This window comes from Schistocerca nitens, chromosome 6 (assembly GCF_023898315.1).
Source record: "Schistocerca nitens isolate TAMUIC-IGC-003100 chromosome 6, iqSchNite1.1, whole genome shotgun sequence".
NCBI classification, from domain to species: Eukaryota; Metazoa; Arthropoda; class Insecta; order Orthoptera; family Acrididae; genus Schistocerca; species Schistocerca nitens.
Window position 1 is genome coordinate 598,511,999 of NC_064619.1, and position 27,424 is coordinate 598,539,422.

General features: G+C 39.3%; 2 protein-coding genes across 3 annotated transcripts in view; both read left to right on the forward strand.

Annotated features, from left to right (window-relative positions):
* Positions 1 to 10,908, forward strand: part of LOC126262903 (monocarboxylate transporter 1-like) — a 96,568-nt gene extending 85,660 nt beyond the window's left edge. For both annotated transcript variants that reach the window (XM_049959804.1, XM_049959806.1), the window contains one exon: positions 10,460 to 10,908. In XM_049959804.1, coding sequence (XP_049815761.1) covers positions 10,460 to 10,584 — 125 coding nt within the window. In that variant the 3' untranslated portion in view covers positions 10,585 to 10,908. The remainder of the gene's footprint in view (positions 1 to 10,459) is intronic.
* Positions 10,909 to 25,846: 14,938 nt separating this feature from the next.
* LOC126263516 (monocarboxylate transporter 1-like) overlaps positions 25,847 to 27,424 on the forward strand; it is a 115,582-nt gene continuing 114,004 nt past the window's right edge. Inside the window, exon 1 of the mRNA XM_049960608.1 lies at positions 25,847 to 26,030. The gene's annotated coding sequence lies outside the window, so the exon portion shown is untranslated. The remainder of the gene's footprint in view (positions 26,031 to 27,424) is intronic.

Consider the following 27,424-nt stretch of genomic DNA (forward strand, 5'->3'; position numbering starts at 1 on the left):
ATAACATACTGAATTTATTTTAAGATTGAGTTAGTGTCCCACAACCTACAAAATGTATCTACTCATAGAAGCCTCAGTAGTTTCTGTATGTCGTTGTACTTTGTACTCTTTAGCTCCATGTCTTTCCTAAGTTGTTGACAGGAGCATGATCATTTATGTAAATGGAATTTATATTTTAATGGGTAGTGCAAGAGATTTTGAGCACAATGCTAAAAATATGCTACTAAATCGTACTTTTTTCATACTTTTAAAGGTAAATTTAGAGAAAAGTGACACTCAGAGGCGCCACACAGCTTTAAACTTAACGAAAATTAGGAATTATTGTTGCACTCGGTCGTGAAACTGTTGAAAAGGTTGAAGGACTAGTAATAATAGTAACTTTTGAAGGTAAGGAGCAATTTCAGGGAGTTCCTTAATTTCCTGGATCTTCAAAAATAGAGCAACTAGTCACCAAGTGGGTTATAACTGAAAAACTTCTCACATTTCATAGTGATACGACAGCAAGAAACATAGGCCCACTAAGTAACACCTGTACAAAATCAGTTCGAATTATTTAACTGCAACCAATTGTCCCTCCCTTTCCATGGACACATTTCGAAGCTGCTTTGGTTTGTTGATAGCATTATGTCAGGTACAAACTCGATGCTTTCCAAAAGATTTAGAGAAATATGGATAAAATGTATCAAGAAGTGTGATGACTGGGTTCTATTATTAAGTAAAAATTTGTAACATAACTATTTTTTATATCCTCTTGCTTTTATCTGTTACTTCCCTGTTGGCAGCTACCGACATAAATTGTCTACTCAGAAAGGCTAGTAAAGTTAAATAATAGCACTATTGGTGATTACCTTTACTGGCAAATTAAATGACTGGAAATTTACTTCTGTAGTATCAATTTCTCAGCGAAGTTAATCATGTTATGACATCTGTTCAAACGATGGCTGAGGCTATCGTTACTATCCAAAGTGTTAAGTGGATATTATTGAGGCTTCCAGAATGAGATTTTCACTCTGCAGCGGAGTGTGCGGTGATATGAAACTTCCTGGCAGATTAAAACTGTGTGCCCGACCGAGACTCGAACTCGGGACCTTTGCCTTTGAAAGGCAAAGGTCCCGAGTTCGAGTCTCGGTCGGGCACACAGTTTTAATCCGCCAGGAAGTTTCATATCAGCGCACACTCCGCTGTAGAGTGAAAATCTCATTCTGGAAACATCCCCCAGGCTGTGGCTAAGCCATGTCTCCGCAATATCCTTTCTTTCAGGAGTGCTAGTTCTGCAAGGTTCGCAGGAGAGCTTCTGTAAAGTTTGGAAGGTAGGAGACGAGATACTGGCAGAAGTAAAGCTGTGAGGGCCGGGCGTGAGTCGTGCTTCGGTAGCTCAGTTGGTAGAGCACTTGCCCGCGAAAGGCAAAGGTCCCGAGTTCGAGTCTCGGTCGGGCACACAGTTTTAATCTGCCAGGAAGTTTCATTATTGAGGCTGTTTATAAATAAACAATCACTTTTCATTTATACTTCAGTTCTCACCCAATTTGTCTTTTAGATAGCTTTGTATTAGTCATTAAACACCAGTGCTAAAGAAACCAGAACAATCTTACCCTATGCATTTTCCTTCTGAAAATGGATATATTCACTGAAGAAAATGGTCATCAGTTCTGAAAGGACAAATTTTGAAAATAGCTACTGTATTTGCACTTGAATAATTGCTAGAACTTTTCTTGATATGTTATCACATTCCTCTAGCAAACAAGTGAAACAATCAGTATTTTATTAGTTTACTTTTGCGAGCAAATTAATGAAAATAACATTCTTAATCTACACTAAGCTTGAAACATGCTGGAAGTCAATTTAAACTTGGATTATTTCAGAGTGATTCCTTCAAGCATAATGTAATAAATGCCAACTCTTTTCATCGTAAAACTAGAAAGCACACCTTCTATCTCTCCATGATTAATAAAATAATTAGTTTACCACTAGAACAATGAGCTATACAGAAAGAAATGAAACCACTCCGTTACATAGCGTACAAAAATACTTATCTAGAACCAGTAAGACACTTACATAAAAAAACATGCAAAACTGAAACCCATCATGATACATAATGACATACGTCTTATCAGAGCAACCTTAACAAAACTTAGAAAAACCTACACACCTACAGTATATTTAGAACGAATATCAAATAAAATAAATGCACTATTTAAATGCAAGTACATACAAGTGGCTTTTCATACAAATAATAATCTTATGAGAAATTATGTTCATGCCCAACCACAATCTCAGAATATACTTCTGGAACAAATAAAATCACCTATGATGATGGCACAAATTGTCTATGTTGGCCAAACCGGATTAGTTTTAACAACAGATTTAAAGAACACACTACAAACAGTGGTAGATATCCGTCAAGCTTCTATTTACATCTGAAAACTGTCACGTAAAATACCAAAAGGATGTTGTCGAGGAACTGAAAGTTTGTATTCATACAAGGAAAAATTCACACAAAATTCTAAACAAACACACAGATTTTAAACATAAATACTATCTCGAAAACCTTATTGACATAATAGAATAAGAGAAGAAGTAGTCTTATGGTGAGCGAAATTTACAGTGGCAATAGGTGAAATTTAAAGGAAAATAGGAACAACGAAATATAACATCATCTGTGATGATCCGTAGATGTGTCGGTACTTGGTGTTAGATACACACCTACAGTGAACTCCTGGGCCCAACCAACATGCAAGGCGCCAGCTGCAGGCATGAGTCTTCAGATTCACAACTCAGTCTTCATTTCCTCATTATGAAAAGCGGTCCATAAACCTTCCATGGTTATTATTTTCGAAATGAATAAGACTTGCTTGTATTTGTTACTTCTTGATAACACCATTGGCCACCACCCATAGAACTGCATACGTCTCCGCAACACAGAAACAGAGCTGTCTCACAGAAAATTTAATCTTCATGATGATATAGCTTCTCAAAATAATAGATTCAGTTGAACGTTGCAGATCCTTATACATCAATCAAAGAAAACCAGGAGATCTTCCTACTGCTGGTCACGTAACATCAGTATAGACAAAACAAAATGCCATCGCTATTATATCGATCTCTAAATGTTCTCTCCTTGGTATCAATAAATGTTTAGTTTACGTCTCACACAACTGTGGATTATCATAACTGGATAATTCATCTTCTGAATTTAACTGAGATTAACATGAGCTTCCTGGTAATACGATTCAGTTTATCTGCAGTCATAACTTTACTTAATAACATATCATATTCATAGATACTAACGTAAAAATTCAGTATCGACAAGTAATATTATTGCTTTTCTAAATTGATTGAAACGACAATTTAACTTCACACAAGATTGTAACGATACTGAAAAGCCTTTCGAGATTACATAATTATCAATGAAGTCAGTTACATGTAATTCTCAATAAACTCTTAACCTAAGTACTGACTACTAATGTAATCACAGTAAAACACATTATGAACTGTCTCTTGAATGTTCAATGTCACGAGTTATTTCGATCTTCTCGATTATTCTGTTTTAGAATGCACATTGTGATCAAAAACATTATTCACCTTTCAACATTTAATTAATTTTCCATCCATTTGAAGGATTAGTCTCTTGAATATGTTGGCTCAAATTATTGGACGTTGTAGTTTGAATCCCGATAACTCCGGAATATTCTTCAAAAATCTTTTGAAGTGCTTTATCTTTATTGGCACTATGAAGCGACACTGAGTGAATGAAACACACACATTTAATGTTTACAGTCTGAGAGTATCTACATTAGTGGTTACAACATTATGTTTCACCATTTATTTCGATATTTTAACGATGCTATAAGAGTGTCAGCAACTTCCCCAAGGCTTCCTCCCATCGGCTGGCTGTTGGCTGCACTATAATATTGACTGCATTCGGACATGGTCGAAACGGCAGCACACTTCTGTATTAACTTGCCACTCTCATGGTTGTCACACGAAACAAATCAAATAGTTTTTTTAGGTATAATAGCATGGAAAACAACCAACACTATGACTAACGTTAATAATGTACCTGGTATCATACAGCAGAAATAAACACTTCCAGTTTCACTGGCTTTTGAAGCACTACAATGCACTTGTAGCGTGAACGATCAACACACAATTTTTTCTTGGAAACATGATGCATCTGAGGCAGTTATTTGAATGAGATGACTTGTTACTGTCAAAGTATCAAAACGATGCTCCCATTCTACATTTTGCGCCACTTTAGTGAACAATAAGTAATATTTTGTTTTGCACATTATTCATTTCTGACATTGCCTAGAAGTGACTGATTGCTAGTAAAGAGTAGTGCTCCATGACAAGGCGATGTACACCCTCTTCGTTTGTGGCTGAGTATCACGCTAAAAACTTTCTAATAAAACAGCTTTATTAGGAAGACGACAATCATTTCCAAATGGAAATAAAGAAAATTCTTCCATGTGAAACCAGCTACAAACAACTGCCAACATGTTACATACATATTAACACTTCATTTTTGGTAGGCAACTGAGATACAACGATAATGAATTATGACACACGTAGAGCTGCTATATCACAAAATATCAGACAGCAATGAAGAACCGGATGGCGCCCGTTCCACCATTTACATTTCTTGATCACCATCTTTCGATGCAGAAAAAATGATATGGCACTAGAAAACCTATTGAATCACTGTCGGTATTCCGAAGAACAGAATATAAGTTCCGAATCCGGGAGCCGTGCGTCGTGCTACGAGACTGTCAAAAATTTCCAGTCGTCTAGTACTTTCCTTAATGTGAATACATTATGATGATTTTCCAACATCGGATTAGACAAGTATGTGGCAAGTCAAAAGGCAAATAGACGAAGGAGAAGACGAAAAAGAAAAAAATGTTCATTCTGCGTCAAACTGATTTTTCTTCCTTCACAAACATGCTATTACTGTCTTTTGTAACTTCTGGTACAAGAATTTTCTTCAGGAGAGATCCTATCAGTTGTGACTTTTCATCACCACAGACAATTGTTATTTCCAGAATGAGAAAATAAGGAGGGTATTCTCACAAAAGATGAAGGTGAGAAATAATCTTTTTCTTAGGTCGTGGTTGGAGGAGCCAAATGCAACCAAATCTTCTATCTGTTATAGAAGCTGTAAGCATTATTAACTAAATAATATATTATTTACAATTTTCACGTTCTTCAGAAGATTTAAAAAACATGTTTTGAAAAAAAAATCAATAAAATTTTTCTGTTTGTGACCGCATTGTCAGTATGTAAAGCTCCTGACGTTTCGGTCACTGTTGAAAGTGACTTTTTTAAGGGTGTTGTAGAAGTATTAGAGGTCCCATATAAAAAAACACCTTCAAAAGATCACTTGCAACAGTGATCGAAACGTCGGTGGTTTTGCATTTTACATATTGACAATACGATCACAAACACAGAAAAATTTTACTGATTGTGACAATGGCCCCGGAAGCCTACGTTTATATGTTTTTCGGAAAGTTTATACACTGAAGATCCAAGAAACCTCTACACCTGCCTAATATCGTTTCTGAATCCCGCGAGCATGCGGAAGTACCGCAACACAAGGTGGCATGGACTCGACTAATTTCTGAAGTAATGCTGGAGGGAATTGAAACCACGAATCCTGCAGGGTGTCCATAAATCCGTAACAGTACAAGGGATTGGAGATCTCTTCTGAACAGCACGTTGCAAGCCACCACACATAAGGTCAAAATTGTTCATGTCTGGGGAGTTTGATGGCCAGCGGAAGTGTTTAAACTCAGAAGAGTGTTCCTAGAGCCACTCTGTAGCAATTCTGGACGTTTGGGGTGTCGCATTGTCCTGCTACAATTGCACAAGTTCGTCGGAATGCACAATGGACATGAATGGATGTTGGTGATCAGACAGGACAGTTACGAACGTGCCATCTGTCAAGACTCGTATCTAGCCATAATAGGGGTTCCATATCTCCTCAATTGCACACGCCCCACACCAATACAGAACCTCCACCAGTTTGAACAAGCCCATGCTGACATGCAGGGTCCACCGATTCATGAGGATGTCTCCAACCCATACACGTCCATCCACTTGATACAATTTGAAACGAGACTCTCCCAACCATGAAACATGTTTCCAGTCATCAACAGTCCTATCACTCGCGTGTCGACAATAACACAACATTCAAACTCATTTTAATCTTGATAACCTGGCATTGTAGCAGCAGTAACCGATCTAACAACTGCGCCATATATTTCTTGTGTTATAGGCGTTGCCGATCGTAGTTCTGTATTCTGCCTGTTTACATATCTCTGTATTTGAATACGTATAACTGTACCAGTTTCTTTGGCGCTTCAGCGTATCAAAATTTTTATCAAGTGCTGCTGTGGCCATGATGTTTTCCATCTACATCTATATCAACATCTACATGGATGCTCTGCAAATCGCATTTAAGTGCCCGGCAGAGGGTTCATCGAACCACCTTCACAATTCTCTATTATTACAATCTCATATAGCACGCAGAAAGAATGAAACCCTATAACTTTCCGTACGAGCTCTGATTTCCCTTATTTTATCTTGGTAATCGTTCCTCCTTATGTAAGTTGGTGTCAAGAAAATATTTTTGCATTCGGAGGAGAAAGTTGGTGATTGGAATTTCGTGAGAAGATTCCGTCGCAACGAAAAATGCCTTTCTTTTAATGATGTCCATCCCAAATCCAAATGACACTCTCTCCCATATTTCACGATAATACAAAACGTGCTGCCTTTCTTTGAACTTCGATGTACTCCGTCAGTCCCATCTGGTAAGGATCCCACACCGCGCAGCAGTATTCTAAAAGAGGACGGACAAGCGTAGTGTTGGCAGTCTGTTACATTTTCTAAGTGCCCTGCCAATAAACGCAGTCTTTGATTAGCCTTCCCCACGACATTTTCTATGTGGTCCTACCAATTTAAGTTGTTCGTAATTGTAATATCTAGGTATTTAGTTGAATTTACGGCTTTTAGATTAGACTGATCTATCGTGTAACCGAAGTTTAACGAGTTCCTTTTAGCACTCAGGTGGATGACCTCACACTTTTCGCTATTTAAGGTCAACTGACACTTTTCGTACCATTCCGATATTTCTTCAAAATCGTTTTGCAGTTTGTTTTGATCTTCTGATGACTTTATTAGTCGATAAACGACAGCGTCATCTGCAAACAACCTAAGATGGCAGCTCAGATTGTCTCCCAAATCGTTTATATAGATAAGGAACAGCAAAGGGCCTATAACACTACCTTGGGGAACGCCAGAAATCACTTCTGTTTGACTAGATGACTTTCTGTCAATTACAACGAACTGTGACCTCTCTGACAGGAAATCACAGATCCAGTTACATAATTGAGACGATATTCCATAAGCACGCAATTTCGCTACGAGCCGCTTGTGTGGTACAGTGTCAAAAGCCTTCCGGAAATCCATAAATACGGAATCGATATGAAATCCCTTGTCAATAGCACTCAGCACTTCATGTGAATAAAGAGCTACTTGTGTTTCACAAGAACGATGTTTTCTAAACCCATGTTGACTGCGTGTCAATAGACCGTTTTCTTCGAGGTAATTCATTATATTCGAACAATATATGTTCTAAAATCCTGATGCATATCGACGTTAGCGATATGGGTCTGTAATATAGTGGATTACTCCTACTACCTTTCTTGAATATTGGTGTGACCTGTGCAACTTTCCAGTCTCTAACTGGAGCGAACGGTTGTATATGATTGTTAAGTATGGAGCTAATGCATCAGCATACTCCGAAAGGAACCTAATTGGTATACAGCCTGGACCAGAAGACTTGCTTTTGTTAAGTGATTTAAGTTGCTTCACTACTCTGAGGATATTTTCTTCAACGTTACTCATGTTGGCAGCTGTTCTCGATTCGAATTCTGGAATATTTACTTCGTCTTCTTTTGTGAAGGCCTTTCTTGAGACTGTGTTTAGTAACTCTGCTTTGGCAGCACTGTCTTCGATAGTATCTCCATTGCTATCGTGCAGAGAAGGCATTGATTGTTTCTTGCCGCTAACGTACTTCACATACGACCAGAATCTCTTTGGATTTTCTGCCATGTTTCGAGACAAAGTTTCATTGTGGAAACTCTTATAGGCATCTCGCATTGAATTCTGCGCTAAATTTCGAGCTTCCGTAAAAGATCGCCAATCTTGGGGATTTTGCATCTGTTTAAATTTGGCATGTTTGTTTCGTTGTTTCTGCAACAGTGTTCTAACCCATTTTGAGTGCCAAGGAGGATCAGCTCCGTCGTTTGTTAATTTATTTTGTTTAAGTCTCTCAATTACTGCCGATACTATTTCTTTGAATTTAAACCACATCTGGTCTACACTTATATTATTAATTGGGAATGAGTGGAGATTGTCTCTCAGGAAGGTGTCAGGTGAAGGTGTCAAGTGAGTTTTTATCTGCTATTTTGGATACGTAAATTTTTCGCTTATTTTTCGAGGATTTGGGGATTACAATATTCAATCTCGCTATGACGGCCCTGTGTTCACTAATCCCTGATTCGGTTTTGATACTCGTTATCTGATGCTCGTTATTAACTCAGTAAGTTCTTTTAGTATAAAAAAGGGACAGCAGAGATTATGAAGCGTAGAGCACTTCGAAATGAATGTATATAAATGTATATAAATTCTCAACTTCAAGCTGCTTTGAGGTCGTCTAGAAGTTGGCAGTTTAAGTAGAAATTTCGGTCATACTTTTCTTGTCTTTGACTGGAACAAGGGTTCACCTTTCGGAAGTAACCTATAGCTAAAAGCAACCTAATTCTCCATTGGTAACAGTACCAAAACAAGCAAGTGTACGTTGCTACTAATGAATGTAACAACACATTCTACTCATTTTATCGGGGTCCTGAGAAGAGTAGAGTAAGATTTAATATTGCATGATGACTATCTTTGAGTCATGATTGTAAGCTGTAGCTGAAAAATAGCCGCTGGAAATAGTTTGTGGGTGTCGATGACGTCTTTGCCGCTAGTCATCCCACACCCTAGAACATATCTGTAACATTGGCGTGTGAGTGTCTGTACAGAATGGTTTCGCGAATTGTATTGTGCCGTATTATACTCGACCTGCTGTTCAGCGGTAGAAAGCTCTAAGAAGTGTTATGTTGTTGTTTCTTATAGATGATGGTTGAAAAATGAAAGCAGCGGATAGGCTAGACCTCTGTACTTACATGTGATCTGAGTGTTTCGAATAGCACCAGACACCCTTGAGTATAGCATGCAGCGTTTTGGCGAGTATTTTAATATTGATCCATCGAAGGCGACAAATATGACGTGTTATGCTGTAATAGACCACAGCCAAACTAAAGGAGATTTATAACATCCAAAATCGCCAACTACATAATGAGTTTTAGCTCAATGATAGTAGCCGCATCTGTCTATAATAGTATATTGTCGCTGTTAAGTTATAGTACTTGTGAGTACAGTTTAGCTTGGTGACATTGTTTTTCTTTCAATTTTGTAGTGAACATTAAGTATTTAGAACCACAAAACTATTGCTAGTAAATATTAACTGCTTGGAAGTGCAAGTTTGTTAATACAGAGCAGATGCTTAGGCTAAATGGCGTTGCCGAATAAGGAAATTAAGTCAGTTATCTGTGACACTTACATGCTGTTTCGTGACAACAACATTTGCCATTGTTAAGTGCAGATAAAGATTTATAAAGTCAGTCACTGTTAGAGTAGCGTTTTTGATTGTTTGTTCGTTAGCTATAAATTTAGGGCTGCAGCAGAATATTTAACGTATGTTACGAAAACATCTTTATGACTCAGTGTGTTGCAGTTCGCCAATATTTATTAACCATGAGACTTAAAATGTCATTGAAAAACCTTTGGCAGTTACCCTTGCATCAGAACCGCATGAAGAAATCTACATTATTTCGAAATCAAGACCACTAAATAATTGGAGAAAAGCGTATGATACACTGTACTTGTATTGGGAGATAAAACCATAATACTGATGATGTCCAGGGCACTCTGGAAAGTTGAGACTGAAAGTCTTATAAACAGGGTAACTTGAAGAAGATGGTATCTTTGTATGTGAAGACATCGAATCAGTCCTTCAATAAAAGATAGCGAAGTGTTGGTAAACAATCCCAGCTTTACAGTTCCATGATAACGGCTTTGACCAGATCTCTTTTACTTTTATTTTAAGTACCTTAAGTACCTAATTTAATCTTTCAACTTCCTGACATTTTTCTGTGAAAAGCAGGTAGATTCTGATTCAGATCAAGACGGAAGCAGCACAATATTTTTGCAGAGAATTGTATAATTTTGCTGCACTGTAGAATTAGCACATAAATTATGTAACTGAGCTCTGTGGCTAGTTTTCATTCATTTATGTGAGTGGTTTAATCAAATGGAATCGTTATCACATTCTTCACTTGTCTTCCATTTTCAGGTTACGTCCGTGACGCGACAGGAGACTACCCACTGTGTATTCACCTCCTGACTGTGTTGCTGCTCGTCGCCATGGCGGCTTGGCTCATAGAGGGTGTCATGCATTGGTGCCACCGAAAGAGATGATTCCAAACTTCAGTTAACGATAAAGAGTAACCAGAAGGAGAACAATGATGTCTCTCTCTCTACATCTGAACAGGAATCTTATATTTAAAGTATTATTGCACATCTGTAAGCTTCTTTGTGAAATCTCATAGGGAAATTAAGTTATAAATTGTGTGTTAATTTGATGTGTGTTAATTTCATCTTTACTCATGTTACCCTTCTGACAGAAATCAACAATGCTAACTTCTCAATATCTATAGTGGGACGTCACATGGAACATATTGTAAGTTAACCACGTACATAACTACGTCTTGCAGAGTTTACCAAGTCCTGTGAAGTTGTAAAATGTACAAATGGTGCTTTCAACCAAAACAATGTTGAAACGATGTAAAACAGAAATAGAGGTAATTTCAGGAGTAAAAAGAACAGAATTTTTTTTCCTGAGTAAAAAATATCTTACTTTACGACACTGTAATGCATGTATCTGGATGCCTCATAAACAAAAGTATCTCTTGAATGATAGACGTGCAATACTATCATGTGTCTATACTAAAAATGTGCCGAATGCAACAGAAATTTCTCTGTGAATGTAACGAAATGGATAATGATGCTGGAGGGTCGGTTTCCACTTAGGCGCCGAAACTTCTGATTCTCTTTCTGCCTTATACAGATTCATTGTTACAAGTCGCTCATTGATTTCAGTGACTTTTAATACCATGTTAGCAGTTTTGTATCAACGTATTTTGTGCACTTCTCCATGACTGGCTTATTCACTTGTCTAAGTAACGTTATCCCCTACCTCTTCCTTTCAAAATATCATGCTGTTCACTTTACTCCTCCATTGCTGTGATACAAACGGACGTACTTAAAATGTTTTTCTCTAATTGCAAGAAAAGATTGGAATAAATAAACCTCTACTCTTCGTGAAGGATGTGTAAATATATTTAAATATATTGTACTACTGCTGTAATTCATCTTTACTCACTATGTAATGTCGAACATGGTATCCTAAATGGGTAATTTAAAAGATGTCTCCGTGTCTAAAACTACCTTGGTGGCATATTGGTTCTTCTTATGTCTCCCTTCAGTTGCTGACTCGAAGTTGAGGCTCGACTGCATTTATATGAAGGTGTGAGAGCAATAAACAATGTGTATAAAAAAGAATCACCCGATTTCGCACGTCTATAGTTCTGAAACTAATAAACATATGCAATGAATTTTGGTTTTTGATGAACAGGAAACTCAAAAACTTTTTTCATACCTTTTCATAGGTTTTCAATATGCCCTACTTGAGATGCACGGCATATGTGAATGCGGTATTCAGATTATTCCCACACTGTAGCGAGCATGTCTTCAATTACAGATTCCACAGCTGCTGTTATGCGATGTCTCAGTTCATTCATTGTTGTTGGTAACGGAACCACACAGAGTCTTTTATAAACCCCACAAGAAATAATCACATACAGTCATGTCTGGTGACGTTGGAGGCCAGTAAGGTAAGGTTGAATCATTTGGTCCAGTGCCACCGACCCATCGTTCAGTAATCCTTTGAATTAAAAATTCCCGCACTTCCAGATGTCAGTGTGGCGGTGCCCCATCCTGTTGGTAAACGAAGTCGTTCGAATCAGTCTCCAACAGTGTGAAAAGAAAGTTCTCAACCATATCGAGATACATGCCTCGTATAAAGTGTTCTCGCCAAGGAAAAATGGTCCATTCCTGTTTTCCCGTGAAACTGCGCAAAACACATTAAATTTTGGAGAATCCTTCTTATGTTATACAACTTCCTGTGGTAGTTCGGTACCCCACATTCTCACATTATGACGGATCACACTTCTATTTAAATGAAATGTTGCCTCATCACTAAACACTAAGCGTGGAATCAAACTGTCATCCTCCATGTTGCCAAGAACGAAATTACAGAACTTCACATGTTGCTGTTTGTCATCTTCACAGCACCCTTTCATGTAAAACACATCTTGAAAATACCTCTGCCAACATAAATATTCGTCAGTATATTACTCAAAAAATGTGTGAAATGACATGAGGAACTTCAGAAGATATCTTGCGCACATCATTCGTTCCGCTGGTCTTCTCAAAGGCCGAGTGTTGTGCCTCGCTGTGGCTAAACATTTGCCACACTAACTTGATCGACTTCCAGTTGAAACACACTATGCAGTTAATAACTGGGGCAATCCTAGCAAAACCCATTTATTGGTTTCCTATGCTGAGCAACATTTGTCCTCTCGCAATCCGTAGAAGCTTCAGGAATAGAACAAGCTACAGGAGAACCTGGAATTACCAGTAGAGGGAGACATACCAAGTTGCCACGAAATACACTCCGTTTAAGAAACACACTTTTACGGTAAGCAGAACAGTTAAATGCTAGTAAAATTGAGGTGACAGACCTGTGGGTTCGGAACTGTCGACTTACTGAAAATCCTGAAGAGCGTGAATGACTCCGAAAGTATAACTGTGATCTACTGACACAGAAATCGACAGGAAAGTATGGGTCAAATGGAACAGAGCTCGCAGACGGCATGATCGATGCACATAATAATTTTACAAATGGGGTGCTACAGAATCTCCAGTTTGTAAGAGTGGGGCTCCGAACAGACAATCAAGCACATTAGAGATGAATGACCCTTGCGTTCCTATCAGGGGAGTCGGAGCGACTGCATGAAAGCTGACGATACAGGTCTTATATTTATTACGAACTGAGATATTGACATTTTATTAGTTTTATAAGTAGTTTTGTCTTTCTGTATTCTTATCGTTTGCATATATTAGTGTTATATAACTATATTTTTACACTCCATGTGATCTATAAGAATAAATAAATTAAATCTACATGTTGTTTTAGTCATTAATTTGAAAGCACTAGGTGACAACTGATTGAGTATAACTTTCATAATTACCTGGTTGTGGGTATTATTCTTTACAGTAGTACGATAAAGCTATCCTCGGAATCTGACACAAAATTTTGTGAATTTCTGGTTTCAGATACACGCGTTTTATTTTTTAGTTATGTGTCCACAAATCTGAACCCGAGAGACCCTTTTTCGTCGTTAACCTAGCATCATTCTGCTAACATCAATTACGACACTGAACTGTAACATATAGAAACTAATAAGAGAAACTACACGTTACAAACTTAGACAACATTGTATTCTGCACATGAAAATTATGACAGTTCTGATGTCATAGCGAAATCGGATGTACATACTCAGAATAGTCCTGGTAATGACATTATCAGAAGGAGTTTCACATCACCTGAACATCTGGGAATGTTTCGAGTGGGGACGAATAAGTGACCCTATTTAAACTAAAAGATAACTACAGTGTGAAGTAAAAACATAATAATAATCAAATTATAAACAGTCTTTGGACGTACACATGTTTGGCGGGGTATTCAGTAACACTTAATCCATATCCCTACTAAAATTATAAATGCGAAAGTAACTCTGTCTTTTACGCATTCACGGCTAACCTGCTGCATCAGTTTTGATAAAATTTTCTATGGAGGTAGCTTAAACGCTGCGGAAGAGCATAGGCTACTGTAGAAGGGGGTAGTAGAAGATATTTAGGGGGTAGTAGAAGATATTTATTCATTTGAAGAATATAACGTGAAAAATGGAAGTATGATTACTCTTTCAGAAAGCTATTTATTCTTTGTCTTTTGAACTTTATCACATTTCTGAAAGTGTTCTCTTTGTTTGATATGTTCTACATAATACGATTCCACGTAATGAATACGTACTTATACAATCTTTAACGTGCTTGTTCTATGCAATCCATACTTCCATACTGGTATCACAAATACGAAAGTGAGTTTATGGTACGTTTTTGCGACTAAACCACTGAAACGATATCCATGATATTTGACGTGAAATAGCCTGAACCCTAATGAAGAAGGTATACAACTTTAGGAAGTGTGTAGTACAACATATTTATCAATTTGAGTATTTACTCTTTCATTTTTGAATTATAGGATATTTGTGAAAATGTTTTTAGTCGTTGATATATTCGTAACCAATACAATGTTTATTTAGTTCTCAACTCGTTTGATCAATCCTCAGCCAGTGTTATTAACTGTGAAAGTAACTAACTTGTTACGTTTTCACGACTCTCTCGCTGAACCAATTTCTGTGGCATTTAGTATGGAGATAGCTTGAACCCTCAGGAAGACCACAGGCTACTTCACTTTTTGACTGTTATTAACATTTTTAAATATGGTATATGTGAGTGGCAAGCAGACGACGCTGGTAGGCCATTTTTAGTGTCTATAGATTATTCCGCGACAGTGCAAATCCAATATTACTGTGCCCGTTTTGAGTTCCTGCAGCACCTTGCATAGCTAGAGAGTTTTGGTGGATATACAACAATAAAATCGGACGATAAGCCTGAGAAATATATTTGAAACTATTACTATAAGCCTCGCAAACGTAAGTCTGATTGAGCGCTTAGTCCTAAGAGAGCTCACGCTGCCCAAGTTAATCGAATTCAACAAATCTCAAAGCAATCTCATGTCCCCAAGAGCTTGGATGCAGAACGTAGGGGTGTACAGACGTTAGAACAGCCGTGAGCCCGTCTAATTTTAGACCCTGAGTGTCACTCGTCTCTTAGCAACTTCCAAGAAACTTGATGACTCACAACAATGTCGTCATTTAAAGGCTGTACAGCAAACAGAGAGTAATGCCTTTACCTGTCGAACGTGGGAGGCGTTTGGCGAGGCTGCATTTGATTATGATAAATTAACTATGTTAATCACAAATTAATTATCGTAGGGAGATGGATCAAAACTGTAGATACCATAGTGCATCATAATGGACGGAAGAAACGATTGGTATGTGTTTCTCTGGTAGCAAAATCTCACATCCATTACTAGGTGAGCCAGAGAAACTCCTAAAATCTCTACTTCTGCATGAATATAATGAATGGAGACAACCTGAAAATAATTGGTAAATATAGTTCAGGCTTTCAGATTCGACACACAGCAAAATAATAGATATACATTCATTATGTACCTACATGCCGCCACTGCATGCATTTTTCATACATACGTCTCTGCACCCTCCGTAAACCATGGATCTTGCCGTTGGTGGGGAGGTTTGCGTGCCTCAGCGATACAGATAGTCGTACAGTAGGGGTAACCACAACGGAGGGGTATCTGTTGAGAGGCCAGACAAACGTGTGGTTCTTGACGAGGGGCAGCAGCCTTTTCAGTAGTTGCAGGGGCAACAGTCTGGATGATTAACACATCTGGCCTTGTAACACTAACCAAAACGGCCTTGCTGTGCTGGAACTGCGAACGGCTAAAGCAAGGGGAAAGTACAGCCGTAATTTTTCCCTAGGGCGTGCAGCTTTACTGCATGGTTAAATGATGATGCCGTCCTCTTCGGGAAAATATTCCGGAGGTAAAATAGTCCCCCATTCGGAGACTGCTCAGGAGGATGTCTTTATCAGGAGAAACAAAACTGGCGTCCTACGGATCCGAGCGTGGAATGTCAGGTCCCTTAATAGGGCATGTAGGTTAGAAAATTTAAAAAGGGAAATGGATAGGTTAAAGTTAGATATAGTGGGAATTAGTGAAGTTCGCTGGCTGGAGGAACAAGACTTCTGGTCAGGTGAATATAGGCTTATAAACACAAAATCAAATAGAGGTAATGCAGGAGTAGGTTTAATAATGAATAAAAAAAATAGGAGTGCGGGTAAGCTGCTAAGAACATCATAGTGAACGCATTATTGTAGCCTAGATATACACGAAGCCCACGCCTACCACAGTAGTACAAGTTTAATTCCCAGCTAGCTCCGCAGACGAAGCAGAGATTGAAGGAATGTATGATGGGAAGAAATTATTCTGATAGTGAAGGGAGACGAAAATTTAATAGTGTTGGGCGACTGGAATTGGATAGTAGGAAAAGGAAGAGATGGAAAAGTAGTAGGTGAATAAGGAATGCAGGTAAGGAAAGAAAGAGGAAGCCACCTGGTAGAATTTTGCAGAGAGAATAACTTAATCATTGCTAACACTTGGCTTAAAAATCATAATAGAAGATTGTACACATGGAAGAGGCCTGGAGACACTGGAAGGTTTCAGATAGATTATGTAATGGTAAGACAGAGATTTAGGAACCAGGTTTTAAACAGTAAGGCATTTGCATGGGGCGGATGTGAATTCTGACCACAATCTATTGTTTATGAACTGTACATTAAAAATGAAGAAACGGCAAAAAAGGTGGGAATTTAAGGAGATGGGACCTGTTCAACTGAAAGAACCAGAGGTTGTAGAGAGTTTAGAAGAGAGCTTTAGGGAACGATTGACGAGAACAGAGGCAAGAAATATGGTAGAAGAAGATCGGGTAGCTTTGAGAGATGAAATAGTGAAGGCAGCAGAGGATCAAATAGGTAAAAAGACGAGGGCTAGTAGAAATCCTTTGGTAACAGAAGAGATATTGAATTGGTGAAAGGAGAAAATATAAAAATGCAGTAAATGAAGCAGGCAAAAAGGAATACAAATGTCTCAAAATGAGATCGACAGGAAGTGCAAAATGGCTAAGCAGGGATGGCTATAGGACAAATGTAAGGATGTAGAGGCATACATCACTAGGGGTAAGATAGATGCTGCCTACAGGAAAATTAAAGAAATCTTTGGAGAAAAGAGAACCACTTGTATGAATATCAAGACCTCACATTGAAAACCAGTCCTAAACGAAGAAGGGAGAGCAGAAAGGTGGAAGGTGTATATAAAGGGTCTATACAAGGCCGAAGGGCAATATTATGGAAATGGAAGAGGACGTAGGTGAAGATGAAATGGGAGAAATGATACTGCGTGAACAATTTGACAGTGCGCTGGAAGACATAAGTCAAAACAAGGCCCCAAGAGTAGACAAAATTCCATTAGAACTACTGATAGCTTTGGGAGAGCCAGCGCTGAAAAAACTCTACCATCTGGTGGGCAAGTTGTATGAGACAGCTGAAATACCCCAGACTGCAAGAAGAATGTAATAATTCCAATCTCAAAGAAAGCCGTTGTTGACAGAAGTGAAAATTAGCGAACTATCAGTTCAATAAGACATGGTTGCAAAATACTGACGCGAATTCTTTACAGAGGAATGGAAAACCTTGGGGGAGATCAGTTTGGTCTCCGTAGAAATGTAAGAACACATGAGGCAATACTGACCCTACGACATATCTTAGAAGATAGTTTAAGGAAAGGCAAACGTACGTTTCTAGCTTTTGTAGACTTAGAGCGAGCATTTGGCAATTATCACTGGAATACTCTCTTTCCACTTCTGAAGGTGACAGTGGTCAAATACAGGGAGCGATAGGCTATTTACAATTTCTACAGAAAACAGATAGTTACAAGAGTCGAGGGGCACGAAAGGGAAGCAGTGGTTGGGATGGGTACGAGACAGGTTGTAGCCTATCACCATTGTTATTCAGTCTATACATTGAGCAAGCAGTAAAGAATACAAAAGAAAAATTTGTAGTACGAAATGAGATCCGTGGAGAAGAAATAAAAACTTTCAGGTTCGCCGATGACATTGTAATTCTGTCAGAGACAGCAAAGGACCTGGAAGAGTAGTTGAATGGAATGGGCAGTGTTTTGAAAGGAGGCTATAAGATGAACATGAACAAAAGCAAAACTAGGATAATGGAATATATATTCTGGTTAAATCAGGTGATGTTGAGGGAATTAGATTAGGAAATGAGACACTTAAAGTAGTAGATGAGTTTTGCTATTTGGGGAGCAAAATAACTGATGATGGTGGAAGTAGGAAGGATATAAAATGTAGACTGGCAATGGTAAGGAAAGCGTTTCTGAAGAAGAGAAATTTGTTAACATCGTGTATAGATTTAAATGTCAGGAAGTCGTTTCTGAATGTATTTGTGTGGAGTGTTGCCATGTATGGAAGCGAAACATGGACGATAAATAGTTTGGACAAAAATAGAATAGAAGCTTTCGAAATGAGGTGCTACAGAAGAACACTGAAGATTAAATGGGTAGATCATGCAACTAATGAGGAGGTAATAAACAGAATTGGGGAGAAGAGGTGTTTGTGGCACAACCTGACTAAAAGAAGGGATCGGTTGGTAGGACATGTTCTGAGGCATCAAGGGATCACCAGTTTAGAATTGGAGAGCTGCTGGAGGGTGTCGCAATTAAGAAAGGATTTAGTGACGATGATGTGTTTATGTTTATACCGACAGACGTCTTCTTTAGTCAGCCATATGTCATATCTCCCATTTATTTACATGTTATTTACCGACGCGCACTTTTGCTTTTGTATCTGTAAGACTGATCGATTTCAGCATTTTCTCTTGATACCCTTGTCTCTTTTTCTGTGATTTTGAGGGCTAGTTTTCGAAAGGAAGAAGTAGCAATTGGAGTAAAATTGGTTCAAATGGCTCTGAGCACTATGGGACTTAACTTCTGAGGTCATCAGTCCCCTAGAACTTAGAACTACTTAAACCTAACTAACCTAAGGACATCACACACATCCATGCCCGAGGCAGGATTCGAACCTGCGACTGTAGCAGCAGTGCGATTGCAGACTGTAGCGCCTAGAACCGCTCGGTCACTCCGGCCGGCAGCAGTTGGAGTACTGCAGTCAGTTAAAGTGTGTTTGCTGTCGTGGTTCCAAGCAGCCAGATAATGCAAGTGGTCGCTAGAATTTGTACGTGATTGTCAGACAGTTGTCTGATGTATTGTTTTTCGGAACTGCTACGGATAGCAGGTGTGACATTGGTATAAAGTGGTAATGGGCATCGCTACAACAAGATGCACAGAAAGGGAGACAGAGAGAGAAAGAGAGAAAGAGAGAGAGAGAGAGAGAGAGAGCTGAGTGCAGTAAGGAGTTCGTATTGAGAACGTTAGAAAGAACGTTAGAACAAAAGGCACATACCGCTCCGCTCTATTGGTCAGCTCAGCTGAACGAAATAACGTGTACTTTTACTTTACAGCTTGGCATATTACATTGGAGCAGTGTGGTTGCTTACGTCCTCTTGGCGAAAGTGCAGCAGACAGGCGCTAACGCCTACGATCAATGAGTGGCGGATATTGCTCTGTCTATCACCTTAATTTGACCTATAATGGAATGTAGTAAGTCGGCACTTCATTCGCCAAATAGGTCTTGCATCTCTCATACCATTTTGAAACGTGTATTAAGGAATGGATCTTTGTCTAACGACGCCGAGAGCAGCAGACGTTTCTACAGCAACAAGTTGAAATGTGTAAGACTTTTGTAAATTTTGAAGTACAATAGTAATTGTAGAGTGAGCGCGAATCTCATTTCTTTCAGATTCGCACCTTTTGTAAATTTAATGATCTGAAGCATACATTTTATCAGACTGTGGAAGAGTGCAAGCGTGAGGTGTAACCCAGCGCCTACGTGGACGTAATTAAACTAAATAGCCTCGTACCTAATCCAAGTGGTTCTTTTGCATCGAAAAAACGATATCTGCTCAAGTAGGCGCTCACAAAGAACAAATTTTTATGTTAGTAAACTATTTTATGGTGCATTTGGAGAGCCTCGATAAGGCGGCTACTCTATATTTTATTCACTTGTTTTGTGGTGTTGTGGAGTTTCAAGGTCATTTCGGCGAAATGTAACAACGTTATATACGAAATTAGAAATCTTGGTTTGTGTCTTGCAAATCTAGGAGATATTAGAGGAAACAGAATGGGAAGTGGACATAAGTCCTAGTCTCTTCCTCCCCCCTCTTTCTCTATCCCCCTCATCCTCCCCCTAACACTGTCCACCTACTTCTCCGGCTGCCTGTACAACTATTATTCCATACTCTCTCCATTCATCTCCTCCTCCCTCATCTCTCTGTCAGAATCCTTCTTCCCCTTCTTTATATCCAGTCCCCCCCCCCCCCGTTCTCTGTCCATCTCCTTCTCCTCCCTCTCTCTGTCCTTATTTGTTGCTATTGCAAACGGAACCTTGATTGGGAATAGAAGTCAAAATGAATGGGTAAATCAGGTGGAATCATTAGTACACGGGCTATAAGAGAGACGTTTCCAGCTGCTGGACCTGTGAGAACAATACCTTTAATGACAGTATTTGGCATGGTTTTAATCTACGAACAGGCAGGATTATAAAGTTAGGCACAAACATAACACTCCTGTTTTCTGTTAAAAATGACTGAGAAAAGAAAAACAAAACCGCACGTTATCACAGCACAACTTAGCATGTTCTTTCTCGCAGCCGCTTTAACAGAAACTGTTTATGACATAGGCTGTGGTGCCAATTGCAACAAAACAATTTGATTTTGATCATTAACATTTGACGGTAGTGCGTCGGTATCCTAAATGCGTTCATGGAGACGGAATTTATTGGTTTGACAATAACAGGGCTCCCAAGTTAGCGGAATTTCCGCTAAATTTGACGGATTTTACCCACTGTCAGCGGGTGAAATTTTGCATTTAGTGGTCAACAGATTTTTTCACGGATTTGTGGATAGATGACTGCAACAATGTTTTTTCCGTTTAATTCAGTCTTTATTGTTTTGACCATAACAAGGCTGCCAAGTTATCGCAATTTCCGCTAAATCTGACGGATTTTACATACTGTCTGCGGGTGAAATTTTGCATTTAGCGGTCAACGGATTTTCTAACGGATTTGTGGATTGATGTCTGCAACAATATTTTTATGTTTAGTTCAGTCTTTCCAATATACAATTTGAAATTGCATTTAGCGTGAAAAATCATAAACCGGCAACAATATGGCTCCAGCTAGCTCTATTAAATCAGATTTCGATATAGTGTTTCCCCTGCCTCAACACAACAGAACAATCCTTTCCATCTTAGTTCTTTGCTCTTAGCATTGTAGTGACAAGTTACCGTGTACCTAAGTCGGTTCAGTGCACAGTGTTGGACTGTTAATGTTTATGGTGCAGTTAATCTTGTTGTAATCAATGATTTTTTTCACTTTTTATTAGTTGTCTCATCAAAACATCGAAGCAAAAGTACAAAAAATACACCCAAAAGTTTAGAAAACAGTGGCTTAGCAACAAACAATTGAAAGACATGGCTTGTTGAGATCCTTCTAGAGTGTGATGTCGATTTTACCAGTGCAATTTAAATTCGCATCTGTCGGATTCATGGAATCATTCAAAAAGCATGTAAAAGCTGCAGCACTTTTTTCTTCACAGGGGCAGTTGAAACTCGATGCACATGTAGTTAGGCAGTCCAATGAAGTTTCTGTTGCAGAAGCTGCATTATGTTTATTTATGGCTAACCATTCCGCAAGAAAATCTGTGGATCATCTCCACAGCCTTTCAAAGAGGTGTTGTTTAGGTGCTGACCATGTCTCTCACATGCGTTTGCATAGAATCAAGTGTAGAGGTGTGATAAAAAACACTCTTTACCCATATTTCAAGGACAGTCTGAAAAAGGACGTAGGAGACGTATATTTCAGTGTACTTCTGGATGAATCCTCAGACATTAGTGCCAGTAAATTGTTAGCTGCATGTGTGATATACCTTTCTGAGGCCCGAGATCGCAATGTTTCCACATTCTTTGGAATGGCAGAGTTAGATGAAGGCAACGCAGTGGCAGTAACCAATGGTTTGAATTCTTTGCTTAATGGGAACGCCTTGAACATTAATTTAATTTGCGGTTTTGGTACTGACAATGCAGCAGTTATGGTAGCAATCAATAATGGTGTGTATCAGAATCTGAATCGGAATCTAGTGTTAATTACTTGTGTCTGTCATTCCGTGTAGCTGTCGGTATGTCCTGCTACATCTGAAAATTGGCCCCAGAATTTGGAATTTTTGTTGCCAGAAACATATTCTTGCTTTTCCAAATCTTCATCTCGTCAAATTGCTAATAGAAGTTATTCAGTGCACTAAATGACGGAGCTAATCCATTGAAAATAGTTCAGAAGTGCAATACACGTTGGATGTCTATTTCTGAGGCTGTTTCTCGTGCTTTGTCTCAGCGGCTTGAACTAAAAACCAACTCTGAGATAGCAGCGCTTCATGAGAAGTGCTATACTGCCCAAGTCCTTCATAATATATACAGTGATGATGTGAACAAAATTTATCTTACTTTTCTGAAACCCTATTTGGAAGAATGTCGGCTGGTAAATAAGGCATTTCAGTCAAATTCTGCAGACCAATCACGCCTTCTAAACGATGTTGTTTTACTAATCAGTGGGAACGTAAGGAAAATTGTATATGCTAGGGTATAGAGGCGATCTTTTAGCAGCACATGTTCGCAACTATAGATCTTCAAGAATATACTTAAGTCATGTAGTCGAAGTCTTACTGCAGGATATGAATACTTCCAACAAAATTTCAGGTTTTTTTACCGTGAGGTATGGTAACCTCAAATCTACAGAGCCGATTGACATGAGTCTTTGTTTCCGCTAACTAAATTTTCTAGGAGTTGTACCACTTTTATTCCGATCCATCAATTGTAAATATTTTTACTGAGCCGATGAAGTCGAAAATCTATTAAAGAAACCCTATTTTTTCGAAATGGCTGCCATTTCGTTTCCAATTGTCCAAATTACTTAAGCAAGGTACAACTCCTAAAGAATCTTATATGCTTCGCTAGCGTCAACTCAATTTTAATTTCAGATGAGCCGGCTGACCTGTGACGTACCTAGATCGCCCGACATGAATTCCACCGAACATTTATGGGACCTAATAGAGAGATCAAATTGTGCACAAAATCCTGCACTGGCAGCACTTTCGCAGTTATGGGTGGCTATAGAGGTAGCAGTGGACTTCCAACGACTTGTTCGTACTACACCGAGTTCCTTCGGCACGAAACCAAGCAAAAAAAAAAAAAAAAAAAACCACGAAGTCAGGTGAAAGATTCACTAGTGAGTTCCAAATTGCTTTCGTCAGTCCATCTAGCACAATCGCTGTGCGTATGGAGTTACAGGAATGGAATATGGAGTTCGAGCAACTCCTCATAAGCCACACATTTCTGCAGCCAGTTCTAAGCGACGCTGTAGATGGCGTGAAGAGCAACGCCACTGGCCAGTGGATTAGTGGAAACGGCTGGTTTGGAGTGGTGGATCACGCTGTACTCTGCGGCAAACCGATGGAAAGGTTTGGGTTTGGCGAACGCCCGGATAACGTAATCTACCATCCTGTGTAGTGCCAACAGTGAAGTATGGAAGAGGTGATGCTACGGTAAGGAGGTGTTTTTGTCGTTATCTGTAATCCCTTTTATGCGCTCAAGAAAACGCTAAATGCGGAAAGAATATGAACACGTTTACCACATTGTGAAGTGCGTACATTACAAGAACAGTCCGGTGTGTGATTGTATTGGTATGGCGGTGTACCGCGTCATGAAACAGCATATGTTGGTTTGTGGAAAATAACATTCCGGCAATGAAATGGGCAGCGAGAGTCTCAATCTGAACCCAATGGAATTTTGGAATGAGTTACAGCGTCCAACACCTCAACATTTCAGGTTTAAAAAAAACGGCTGTGAGCGCTATGGGACTTAACTGCTGAGGTCATCAGTCCCCTAGACCTTAGAACTACTTAAACCCAACTAACCTAAGGACGTCACACACAGCCATGCCCGAGGCAGGATTCGAAACTGCGACCTTAGCGGTCGCGCGGTTCCAGACTGTAGCGCCTAGAACCGCTAGGCCACTCCGGCCGGCTCAGGTTTCTGCTTTTGTAAAATAACGAACTGACATTTATCCACAGACATTCAGACACCTCAGTGAAAGTGTTCCTAGCAGAGCTGCTGTCGCCATAACGGTGAATGGTGGGTACAACCCACATCAGTGTCCATTAATGGGCGTGCGGACACTTTAATCAGATCGTGTACTTGCTTAGCTTATATGTGGTCCACTAGCCTTGTAATCATATATTACCAGAGTCTTTTTTTTAGCTTAATAGTTTTTTATGGACACTGTCTTCCATTTATCGACGTTTATAGACAGCTGTCATCTAGTATTGTCTCAGACAGTTCAAATATAACCTCAGCAAGAAGTAAGTAATTCTGCCTAACTCGTTCTGCATTTCGTCACAGTCAGCAAACAATAATCGTTTCATGCAGACAACAGCATCTCATGTGAATAATCTCACTGCACTACTGAGCCTTTCTCATCAATGAATTATACGTTTCCGTTGAAAATCCGTAATACACAGGATTGTGTCAGTGAAGACAACATCAAGGTTATCACTTGTTTCTGAGTGTAATTCATATGATCATACACTGAAGCGCCAAAGAAACACGCAGGCGCGCGTAGTCAAGTACAGAGATATGTAAACAGGCAGAATACGGCGCTGCGGTCGGCAACGCCTATATAAGACAACAATGATCTGGCGCAGTTGTTAGATCCGTTACTGCTGCTACGATGGCAGGCTAGCAAGATTTGAGTGAGTGGTATTATTGTCAGCGCACAAGCGATGGAACACAGCATCTTCGAGGTAGCGATGAAGTGGGGATTTTCTCGTACGACCATTTCATGAGTGTACCGTGAGTATCAGGAATCCGGTAAAACATATAAACTTAAACATCGGGGCGGCCGGTAAAAGATCCAGCAAGAATGAGACCAACGACGACTGAAAAGAATTGTTCAACGTGACAGAAATGCAACCCTTCCACAAATTGTTGTAGATTTCAATGATGGACCATCAACAAGTGTCACCGTGCGAACCATTCAACGAAACATCATCGACACGGGATTTCAGAGCCGAAGGCCCACTCGGGTACCCTTGATGTCTGCACGACACAAAGCTGTACGACTCGCCTTGGCCCGTAAACTTCCTTACGATTAGAATGGGAAGAAAGTTCCGAATATACCTAGGAACTTTCTTCCATAATGACTTTTACCGTGGCTTGTAGACCATACATCTTCTCGTAGCTTTAGCAAAACACTCTCTACTGCGAGGCCAGTAAGTGGATGACAACGTTGTTTTGAAATCCCGAATGATTTATCTAATTATTATTTGAGTTAATTACTATATTACTCGAATATTCAACAACTATCCGAGATAAGATTACATTTTTGTAGAAGACGGACTCAAGTGTATAGCTGGGCAGAACAAACCAGTCGAAGGCCAACGATTGCTAAACGATAGCTGTACACCGTTATCCATATCAGTGCTTCTGTGTGTTTCGCTAAATGATCTCTGACTGTGTTACTGCGTGATATCGTCAAGATCGTCTTATGATAGTTTAGAATGCATGGTTTTTTCCCCCAACAAGAGACACTCTCATAACGGCAGGGATGGCCAGCTTACATCTTATCGAAAGATTGTGATCTAGCGCTGGAATATCAGTAGCCACTGTCACCTCTACGCGAATGGAAGACGAGTAATAAGGAGTCGTTCTATGAGCAGTGACTGTATCTGACAGTGAACCATCTATTCGTTGAACGCCACTGAGATCTTGATGTTATTGTGGTGTATCGGTTCGCCGAGGCGTCTACATGTACTACTGAAAGAACAAATCGTGCCAGTTTATACGTAACAGTTACCTGTAGGTAAGAATCAACAGAATGTGTTACTACAATTAGATCAGAGGAGAAGCCGTTCTCTGTGTAGATATAAGATACATTTATTTTGTCATAACGATCAATTGTCATTTTTCCTCCACAAATACTGGTTGTCGCGCTTCATACAAGGCACAATGTCTATGGCCAGAGGTCAGCTAGGATAAGAGAAATGATATCTGCGTTATCAAGTACCTTATCCATACCTAACCCCCCTTCCACAAGTTTTCAATTTGTATCGACGAGTATTTACATTTTATAAGCTACTGTAGCCTGTCTGGTGCGCCGAAACTGTCACGGTAGACTATCACCTGGCCTCAATTTTCGTCTCCTGAAGTTGGACCTCATAGTTACCTTTCCCTAGGCTAATTTCCTAGAGACCGATCGCGAGCATTATTTAAATAAATTACATTCTAAAATGTGCCATATGTTGCAACTCGTTCTCGCATTTACTGAATGGAATTTTGTGAAACTTCTGCAGAACATTCCTGCAACTTTGACAAGTCAAATTGCGGCATGTTATTAGTTGCTGTCACATAATGCATAGTTCGTTTATCAAACGTACGTTAACTCCCTTTATATTTTAATCATGTATGTTGTTGTTGTTTTTGTTGAGGTCTTCAGTCCTGAGAATGGTTTGATGCAGCTCTCCATGCTACCCTATCCTGTACAAGTTTCTTCATCTCCCAGTACTTACTGCAACATACATCCTTCAGAATCTGCTTAGTGTATTCATCTCTTGGTCTCCCTCTACAATTTTTACCCTCGACGCTGCCCTCCAATGCTAAATTTGTCATCCCTTGATGCCTCAGAACATGTCCTACCAACCGGTCCCTTCTTCTTGTCAAATTGTGCCACAAACTCCTCTTCTCTCCAATTCTGTTCAATACATCCTCATTAGTTATGTGATCTACCCATCTAATCTTCAGCATTCTCCTGTAGCACCACATTTCGAAAGCTTCTATTCTCTTCTTGTCTAAACTATTTATCGTGCATGTTTCACTTCCATACATGGCTACACTCCATCATACAAATACTTTCAGAAACGACTTCCTGTCACTCACATCTATCCCCGATGTTAACAAATTTCTCTTCTTCAGAAACACTTTCCTTGCCATTACCAGTCTACATTTTATATCTTCTCTACTTCGACCATCATCAGTTATTTTGCTCCCCAAATAGCAAAACTCCTTTACTACTTTAAGTGTCTCATTTCCTAATCTAATTCCCTCAGCATCACCCGACTTAATTCGACTGCATTCCATTATCCTCGTTTTGCTTTTGTTGATGTTCATCTTATATCCTCCTTTCGAGACATCGTCCATTCCGTTCAACTGCTCTTCTAAGTCCTTTGCTGTCTCTGACAGAATTACAATGTCATCGGC